This window comes from Cebidichthys violaceus, unplaced genomic scaffold (genome assembly GCF_023349555.1).
Source record: "Cebidichthys violaceus isolate CVI_PGR_0920_01 unplaced genomic scaffold, fCebVio1.0.p SCAF_3, whole genome shotgun sequence".
Classification (NCBI taxonomy): domain Eukaryota; kingdom Metazoa; phylum Chordata; class Actinopteri; order Perciformes; family Stichaeidae; genus Cebidichthys; species Cebidichthys violaceus.
Genome location: NW_027176483.1, coordinates 4,537,050 through 4,547,406, shown reverse-complemented (window position 1 = coordinate 4,547,406; position 10,357 = coordinate 4,537,050). Strand labels below are relative to the sequence as shown.

Here is a 10,357-nt window from a genome sequence, read left to right as displayed (position 1 = left end):
TAGGCTTGTCAAAGATACAGTCAGAAGAAAATCCCTCAGCTGACGGCAGATGGCAAAACCACCTTTATCTCGCTCTTGTGTAACCAGAGAGGCCCGAGGTCAAAGGAAAAAAGATCTTCTGTACTTAAACAAACGAGGCCTATTTGCAGGCCTCAGCTAGAATAAAGATAAGAAATACCTAATTAAGTGTATAATTAAATAAAAAAATAAAAGAATTAAAAAAAATATATATTTTTTTTTAATATATTTTTGAGATGAGAAAAATGATGGAACTATCAGAATACATGTTACAGGTTCACATAAGATAAGGATGGAACACAGCACAACTTGGAAAACTCAAAAGCTCGCCCTGGAAAAACAGCACTTTTAGGATATTGTTTTTTGGAAAGTATGGAAATCCAAGACTTTAAATATGCTGAGCTCTTAGAACAACTGATATAGGCTCTATATACACAGCTATACATAGATACAGTGAAACATTTATAAAATATAGAGCATATCAAATTAGAAAACTGATCAAATATTCCAATATTTGAATACAAAAGTATTTTTTAAATTCAAAAACACTCTATATCACTTCTATGTATCACTCCTGATGTTCAATGAATCAATAGACAGAAGATTGGACCTTTTTTGAGTGTTTTAAGCTCTTTCTAAGCCCTTTTTAGTTGTTTAGTTTAAGGTCAAATACTGCTTCAGATTCAGCCCACTCTCTCTGCTTATGGCTGTATCTCAGCCCCCCCTTCTCCGATTTTCACCATTGAGACATCCTTCGAACCGTAGGAGCCAATAGAATTGCCTGGAATTGAAAGCTAGATGATTGACAGCACTATTAGCCAATAAAGCTCAAAAAGGTCCAGCTCTGAAATCTGATTTGCTGAGCTTCCAACCCTCCCACGAATCCGAGGAGTGTCGGAGAGACACGAATCGAACGGATTCACACGGAGCACCAGCAGCTGGACATACATGCAGTGGAAGTACGAAGATATTCCATTTTTTCGCTGAGATTCGACCAAAAGTAAGTACAATATTCGATGAAAGCTGTGTGACTTTTTGTGTTCGAAGCTGAATATCTCTGCGATGGTTTACCGGGGAGAGAAATGGAAACTATGTCCGTAATCTCCGTCAGGCGGACGTGCTTTTTCATGCTGCATGTTCGTAGGTAGCACGTTGCTAACGGAGTGTAGCAGCTGTTTTCTCCGGTCTGTCCCAGTCATATCGAGTATGATTTATGATATTGTGTTATTTGTTTGCTTGGCTGATGGGAGATGTGTTTGTCTCATGTAGAAGTGACCGAGTTCATGTTGTTCCCAGGACGCTGAGGTTTCTGCAGAACTATAACATCATTATATTCGTTCTTCGTGGGTTCTCTGCCAGTTACTTTTAACACAAAACTCTCTAAGTTTTGATGTACTCTGCGTCCAAATGGGGGACCTACGGGTGTATAAGGTTTTAAGCATTTTCATTTGGGAAGACTTTATTCTTTTACTCAACTGCATCTCAATAGAAACGGTTGCACTTTTTACTCAACTTATCGTCGGCCTGTTGGTAATTACTTTGCAGAATTAGGTTTTACATTCAATCCTGGCCTATGATTGGTCGTTAATCAAAGAAAAGCGTGGTAGAAGTCACATCACACAGTGAATGCTATTATAAGATGAAAATGTTTTTTTATTACACTTTCTGATTTGGGTTCTTCTTTGCACATTGCTTTGTCGTGATTAGCTGACCCTTTGAGTTTATTTTGTGAAAAGGTAAAGGAAGGGAAAGAAAAGTGTGTGTGCGTGTGCGTGTGTGTGTGTGTGTGTGTGTGTGTGTGTGTGTGTGTGTGTGTGTGTGAAATGGTTGGCCTTATAGCACACACAGCCAAAGGCCCCATTCTCTGCGGTCTGGATGAGGCACACTGAGGCTTGAGAACCATAACGGCCACAGAAGGTCATAAAACTGCGAGGATAGAGGTTTTGTTATTGTAAGGGTAAATGAATGGCAGGAGAAGCCCAAGGCTTTAAGTATTTGTCTAAACTCAGTTTATAATGTTTGACTGTATGACATATAAAACACTTAGCATTCAAATACAAAAAAAAAACAGAGTGACGCTGCTCCTTTGAAGATATTTATTGTTTCGGAACAAAGAACAGCACAAGGTGTAGCTCTTTAAATCCAACAAAGTCATATAAAAACTGCAAAGCGTCAAACAACACAAATCAGCCATTTTTACATTATTTAAAATGCAGCTGCAAATAATGGAGAGGCACAGTTCAAATCTAGTTCAAGGGAGAGCAAGACAATAAAGTGTGGTATAAAGTCTTATTTTGAAAGGAACAGCACAAGTCAGGCGCAAACGGTGCTTTCCATCATCTATTTCGATTAGGGTATTTGCTTTAGCAGAACGAATACATTCCAAGAGCTATTTTTAACCAAGCAACTAAAACTGTGTTTAAAGAACTGGTCACAGGTGACTGCATGTCACAGCATGTTTGGGCTGAAACATCGCCAACAGGATGATTGATTTATAACTGTTGGAAAATGGACTAGCTAGTGTATAAAGGTGTTTAAAATGTGTGTTAGAAAGAAGGGTTGACTTTAGAACATTCTTGCCTTTTTCCTCCAAAAATAAATTCATAATTCTTGGTGGTTATTTCATATTTTTTTTTGCATATAACAATAGTTTTTTCTTTTCTTTTTGTGTTCTACTGTTGAGGTGTCCACCAATAATGTCCGAGACACACTACACCCCAGCAACTGCACTTTCTATTTCTCTATTAAAATAATTGATACGATTTTGATTAAATGATTAAGCGGATACGTGTAACAAGGGGATACGGTGGTTTTCTGCACACTGCAGAGGAACTTTGGTACTACTAAAACTCCTATGCGGGTAGGCTTTGATGTTGTCTGAATCCCCCGCTAGTAGAGCAAGAGACGATACCTCAAAAAGTGTTGAAACAACATCTTGTGGTTTGAGCATCTGGCTGACTCTTATACATAGAAGTCTTCAAAGTGCATTTGTGGTTAACACCTAACGGTCATGTACGACACATGGCCGTTATGACCTCTATCCAGACCGGAGGTCCTATATCACGGTGTTATTAGTATCTTATGAATACTGTTCTTTTTCTTTATTTCCGTTGTCAATGATGAATCACAATCTATTTTTTGTTTTGTTTTGAGCTAAGAGTGTTTTATTTTTAAAGAACCGTATACTCGTTTCATATAATCCCATATTGCTTAGGGACGGTTCAAATATTAAACGTGCTTTAATGTGTGAGCTGTTTATCATTTTATGTAAATGTTATCATACGTGATTGAAGTATAAATTGTATGTTGAATCTAAAGGAATAAGTGAACTTTGAGATAAACCCATTCTGACAGGATGAATGCTAGACAGCAGAGGATACAGGTGGTAAAGTCAGAAACTAACTATTATATTAGCTAGAGAACATCCTGTTCAGTGAGAGCTACAGAGACACCTTCCACGAGGGGGGGGGGGGGGGGGGGCAGCAGGAAACAGGACCGAGGTCTTAGGTCTTGAATCTTTGAGCTTTTAGGCTTTAGCTCTTTAGGTTTTTGGGGTCCCTGGTTCCTTGAGAACTTGGTAATTTTGAATGAACTTTTATTTCTGAATTTGTATTATTCCTTTTTGTAAGCTTTTTTTAAAACTTTTTTGTAAAACCAAATAAAACTGGGTTGTATGTTGTACAGTCCTACCAAAGTCCAGTGTCGCTCATCTCTGTTGGTGCCCTCGTAGTCTCCTAAAAGGTAAGAGAGCTCTTCTCCTGGGATAGGCTGACGGTAGTCAATACATTTTGATGTTTAATATTGTATGATATTCCTTTTGTAAGCTAAGACTAGAATAGTGTCGAAAAAGGTTTTGCTACGCTTAATTAATTTAGTTGACTCAATGTAGCTGCAGGTCTTTAGAATAACTCATATAACACTGTTGTTGCTGGTCCTGCACACGTTATTAAATGACACATGCACTGAATCAACTGCTTTCCTAAGACACCCGCAGACATGCGTTGGTTATTATAAGATATTACAAAGGTCAGCATCAGATATTGTGTGTTTTCTGTAAATAAATGAGCTTCAAATGTAAATTCATCAGTTTTCTTTCTGCTTTCTGCACAACTGAAGTTTCATCAAACAGGAAGAAACGTAATGAAACAATCACGTATTTGTGTAGCTCTTTGCTGTGAAAAGATCTGTCTCTGAAAGGTCTAATGAGATTACTGAAACACATGCATAATTCAGCAGAGTGGATGATTTGGTATAGGAAAACAGCGGGTAACTCATCCAGGAAATCACTCCAGCTGAGTGTGTCAAACAATAGGGCCGCTTCAAACTTAAAGGCAGCAGGCAGAGTAAACTGTTGTGTAGGTGTCGCGTGTGGTCGTGGGGTCAAATTACCATTTATCCTCGTCCTGAAGGCGGCCTGTGGTGACGCCTGCAGCCCCTCTTTAACATCTGAAGGATGAGTTTCTTCAGGTGAGTGGTGGCGAAATGGCCACATTCATTCACAGCATGCAACACCACTTCTCTTCAAGTTGGCTGTGTGTTTTAACAGCAGGCGAGGAAAACAATGTAGGCCTCGATCAAATATATATACTTAAATTTCCAATTGAATCTCATTTTTTATTATCACATAAACTATACAAAATAATGTTTGTGTTAACTGCTTTTATGTGAATAGCGGAAATAAAACATCAAATTAAACTGAAAGCAGGAGAGTTAAAAATAACTTCTATTGAGAGCTTCAACAGAAAGGCTTCTGACGGTAGCTGCAGCACATTCAGACCTCTTCATCACTTTCAAATAAACTCGGTCCAAACCTGTTTTTGGTCTTCGTCTGCTATCGACATGCGAGTCTGGAGAACCTGGATCTTTTTAGCTTTGCATTTAGCCCTCTGGGTATTTCCATTTCTGTCAAAGAGCAAGTTAAGCCAGTTGAGGTTTGTGTGTGTGTGTGTGTGTGTGTGTGTGTGTGTGTGTGTTTAGAGATAAAAGAATCATTCTGCTGCACGTGCCAGAGAGAATCAGGCTGGAGGACATCACACTAGTCGTCTGATCGTTCTTGCTGCCGCGATGAAAGCTGTGAGATTATCCTCCCTTTGAACGAGAACTAATACAGAAGTTCTCCCTGCATTATAATGGCCTTTAAAACGTGAGCTGATAATATCTGTTTTGAGAGTGCGCCCGAGGAGCACAAGTCCTACTCCAACTTGTCAAAGTAAATTTGCGACTCGGTTGAAACTGAGTAATGAGATGTCAAAAGTCAGATCATTTTCTCTTCGGGGATAGTTTGATGTCAGAACAAAAGCATACTTGTGATCAGACTGACGGACTGAGTCTCTGTAAATCACCATGGCCTGTAATACACTTTGTTGATTACAATGAATATTAATAAGATCAAAAGTGGGCATTTTAATGAATAATTTGTGAGATACAACTTACTCTCTCTGCACATATATACTGCTTTACAATAGGATAATATAAAGTGTCACATTTCTGTGCTCACCTTTCACCACTAGGGGGAGCCAACAAACAACACATAAAGATCCCTGCCTGCTTTGCTCACAGAGGGGGAATGTTTCTGTGTCATGTTCATGATCAGGGCCAACATGATGAACGATCACTAGGTAGGTGGGGCATTAATCATAGCTCAACTTAAGAGGCCAACCATTTTGATCATTTTCTAGATTCAAAAAACAGCAACAATCTAAATGTTTTAGATTTATTTTTAAGACGTGAAAAAAAATCAAACCAGATGAGCTGCATGAGGACCAATATTCCCCCAAAAGTCTTTATAGTAATATGCCACAATAACCAGATAGCCCTTTAATGTCTTGTTTGTCCTCACTCATTGATTTTAGGCAGAGAATCTGATTCCAATTCAATCAATAAAACATGAATTATTGATCACTCATACGTGTCCTTTGTGCCCATGCGCTGCTTACAACTTAAAAGCAGACTCATCTGCAGCGTCGCCAACAACTGAATCACGTGTCCAACCCGTGGGGACCGAACATCACGTGGGTGAAGGGACATCACTCTCAGGGAGCACCTGACCTTTTTAACGAGTGACTCATTTAGGCACACTGCTGCACACAATGCCGCCCTGACGCGCCTCCCCGGGTGGTTTCGCACCTTCAAATCGTGTGACTTCGGCAACTCTCACATGTCAAATGTGACATCGTGGTGTCACGAGAAGGTGTCTGTAAACAGTGCGTTATTGAGCCGTTAAGCTCACTCATTCCCCTGCTGCTGCTTTTGCACGTTTAACAAGCTCCGGGTGCAGTACCGAGTTTTAGCCACTAAGGGTCACTGTGCACATATCGTCCACTGCTCAGGCGACGTCTGCCTGTCCTGACCGACTGGAGACTCTGCAGACACTCGAAGTTATCAATTGTTCTGATATTAAGGACACGTATATGAGGCTTATTTCACACCACAATTAACTAAATCCATATTGTTGCATGACCGATACTGAATAATCTGTTGCCACCAACCAATATGTATCCTCCACGCGAACGCACGCACGCACGCACACATCAGTGGGTGACAGCCGGATTGTGTCTTTGCGCATAATCTTACTTTGAATTTGAATTCACCAATTAACTTGAATTACAATAATTTAAAACATAAAGGGGTGTTAGATCAGTTAGAGAACAATACTTTTGAAGAGGTCTGACCCGAGGAGCTCGTATAGCGTTATTGTGATGAGAGAGAAGAGAGGGGAGTGTGTGATGTGACTGTAGGCGATATGCACATGGAGAAACGTGAAGGGGGTCAATATCAGACAGAGAATGCGTTTCCTTTTACAATTGATTATATTTTAATAGCATATATACAACATACAAATAAAACACACAATGATTGCGATTTGCAAAGTGGTTAAACAACCGATAAGTGCTTTAATGTAACGTGAGAGGATCGATCTCCTGTTAGTCCATTATCGAACGCACAACACGGCAGCAATAGTGCAGAAGCAGGAGGACAAATAAAGTCAGATAATCGATACACAACCAGCAGCTGCTTGTGTAAGCACCCAAAATGTGATCGAAAAAAAAAAAAAAAATGCAGCTCCATCAGTTTGACATCGAGTCCGCTCACTGTTGTCAGAGGGTTGACTCTCCGGGAGGAAAAACCAAATCGCTGCGCTCTGCTCGGCGCACAGCCAAGTGGGCACCGGGGGCCGATGGGAAATCAGGGTGGGGGTTGGGGGGGTTTCGTTTGGAGAGGGTTGGGCTTAAGATCAACCAATGAGAAGGTCTCTTGAGGTGGCTACGCTGACAGAGGACTTGTCGGTAGGTTATATACTCCACGTCTCACCGAGAAGGTACATTTAAACCGAATTCTGTGGCGGAGACGAGAGTGGAGAAAGAGACGCGCACTTAAGGCACAACAAAACAACAACAGCTGATACTCTCTCATCGGGGATCGATCAGCCAAATAGGGCATCTTAATCTGTGTTTTGTTGCTTTCGTTGGCAAGATCTTGGAGATGTCCAACGTCCAGTTATCGTGCAGCGCGCTGGAGAGGCTGGTGGCCAGGAGGACCTTCCCTCTCCACAGGCGCACGAGCGTCTGCCGCAACCTCTTCGGACCGGTGGATCACGACGAACTGAGCCGGGAGACGAAAGACAAGCTGCGGGAGATTTCCGAACGGGACCAGCAGAGATGGAACTTTAATTTCGAGGCCAACACCCCGCTGGTCGGGGATTACGAGTGGGAAGAGGTGCCCGTGGATACGACCCCGGTGTTTTATCAGGACTCTGTACAGAACGGCAGGACCAGGGTAGCGGAGACATCCGTCAAGCAGAGGCCCTCCTCGGACTCTGTTCTCCCGGAGAGCCCTGATATGGATGTACTGGAGCGCTTGGCCGTGCCCGAGAGCAGCGGCGCTCCGTGCCCGGTGGAGGTTAACCAGGAGAACCGCACAGACAAGCTCAACTCAGGGAGGCCAGCTCACAGACAAGTCCCGTGTGTGAGACGCAAGAGAACGGCCGTTGCCGACAACAACAACACACAAATCACAGGTAAATACGCGACCCTTTAAAAACCTCCCTTTGTAGGAGGTTTGCGCTCTGGGCTTCGGGGGCTGCGCTCTGTATCCAAATGATGCGCGTCGCTCTCCTCCTCAAGTGGATTTCTGTGTATTAATGTTTTTTTTTTTAATTTCTTCGTTTCCCACAGACTTCTTCGTGAAACGAAAGAGGGCTGCTGATAAAAAATCGAATGAAACGAGCGCTTGCCACCACTCCAAGTCTCCAATCCCGGTGGAACAAACTCCACGAAAGAGGATCCGTTGAAGGTAAGAAGAATTCTCGTATTTTCTAAACTATTAGGACCGTTTTTTCAAGTGGTTAAATCGCGTCGGGGTCTTGTGACACCTCAGATGATTAAAAACTGGTAATTATTAAGACTTGTGTTAAAGACCACGGCTGTTTTATAATCTGTTATTTCTGTTTTTGTTTTTCCTGCGTTAATTGGTAATGATTACATGAGCCCAAAAAAAAAAAAAAAAAAAAAAAAAGCGCAGGGAGGCAGGCAGTCTTATCTGGGAGGGGGTGGGGGAGATTGCGGTGGCGAAATCGCAGTAGTAGTGATAGTAGTAGCTGTAGTAACACCAGTGGGTGGGGGAGGGGGATGTGCGTCACGATGTGGCGGGAAAAGTCTCGGGTAAAGGGTGACGCCCGCCACTGAGGTTCCATCTCCGGTTTCCTCGGAGAGCTGACTCGCGTCTTTCTTTCGGAACCAAACAAACTGACCGTGTTTTTCAATTCTTCTCCCTCAGGTGTTTCTTTTTCTTTTTCTTTTTTTTTTGTTGCACTATTTTGCCTGCGCATTTTTTTTTTTTTTTTTGGAGGATCAAGACGAGGATGGTTTTTTTCTCCCCTGCTTCTTCAACGCAAGAGAGGAGGAAAACGGGGGAGGAGGGACGGGACGGTGCGGGAGACATAAGCCCGACCGGTCGGTTGCTTCGGCTCGGTGCGCCTCGGCGGAGCGCAGCCTGAACACTCGGGACCAGACTCTCAGGACTGAAACGGTTTGGGGGAGGAAGGGGAGAGGAAAAAGAGAGGACATGTCGACCGAATGACTTCTATCCAGTACAAATGTAGCATCCATTGTTGCTTTTGCATACAGCCACTCGACAGTGTTAAATGTTTTAACATCTGTGCAATCCTAAATTACTTTAAAAAGAATTGTCTACACTGGCCAAAAGTGTACAGCTTTATAGAGACAATAGCCTATAATTGTTTATTTCTGTTCTGTTTTTTTTTTTCTTCTGTATATGTATATTTTAAGTCTATTCTAACTTATAATTTATTTATGTTTCTTTATATTTGTTCAAATGCCTTGTTGATTTAGCCAAAGGGCATGTTTTTATTTTATTATTCCCATTTTTTCGTGTTGTTGTGATGTTTTGCAATCATGTAGCTTAGTAGTCGACACTTGAACAAAACATAGGTTTCTTTGTGTTTCTGAGCCGTTCCTTTGTGTTTGCATACAAGTGCCCTAATTGTGTCTTGTAAAAAGATGAGAATAAAATATTCTTCACTTCAACATTAAGCCGATTTGTTGGTGTGTTTTGTCTTGGTAACTTTATTGTTGTTGTTGTTTTTTTGCTCTGGGTGTTTTGAAACAGGATGCGAGTAAAATAGTCTTGAAACTGAGAAAAGAGACGTGTTGTCTGGTTTCTGTGGTTTTTGTTGTTAATCTAGAAGAAAAACAGCAGCTTTCATTATACAGCCTACTTGGCTGCAATTCTGAAGATGATTTATTAGATTTCACACAAGTATTGCTGCAAGGAAAGCACAACAAACGCCACCAAGAATCCATGCAGCGTTATCGCAGACGTTTATGACTCCCCGTCTCCCCCCGGGAGAAGGGGAGAGAGGAGAGGGAGGGGGGGGGGGGGGGGGGCGCGCAGGTACATTACTTTTCATTGAGCTCCGCCTGTATCTGTCTGCCTCTGCGGGCTCATATACCTTGCGGGGGCAAAACGCATTCAGACGTGCAGCCTTGGGCCGCATGGCAGCTGCGGAATATAGGCTGGGATTTAAAGGCCCTTTCGCCCCTCTAAAGAAGCAGCAGCTGCCTTTGGATCCCCGCTTTGTCCGCCACGAAGACACCCCCACATCCACCCGCACTCAACAAGCCCTCTAAAGACCCACTCACACACACACACACACACACACACACACACACACACACACACACACACACACACACACACACACACAGTGTTTACCCCGCCGTGGATACACCGGGCGTGGAGGCCACCTGCCAGAGCTGGAAAAAGAGAACTACTAGTCTTTGTAATTGTCCTCGTCTATTGAAACAAACCATTCAACAGG

At 42.4% G+C, this 10,357-nt stretch overlaps 1 protein-coding gene across 1 annotated transcript; it reads left to right on the top strand.

The window, feature by feature from the left end:
• Positions 1–7,297: 7,297 nt before the first annotated feature.
• Positions 7,298–9,569, top strand: cdkn1cb (cyclin dependent kinase inhibitor 1Cb). The gene is made up of 3 exons (XM_068723880.1): positions 7,298–8,035; positions 8,193–8,310; positions 8,794–9,569. Exons 1-2 carry the CDS (start codon positions 7,501–7,503, stop codon positions 8,306–8,308), a joined length of 651 nt encoding a protein of 216 aa, XP_068579981.1. The 5' UTR covers positions 7,298–7,500; the 3' UTR covers positions 8,309–8,310; positions 8,794–9,569.
• The last annotated feature ends 788 nt before the right edge of the window (positions 9,570–10,357 follow it).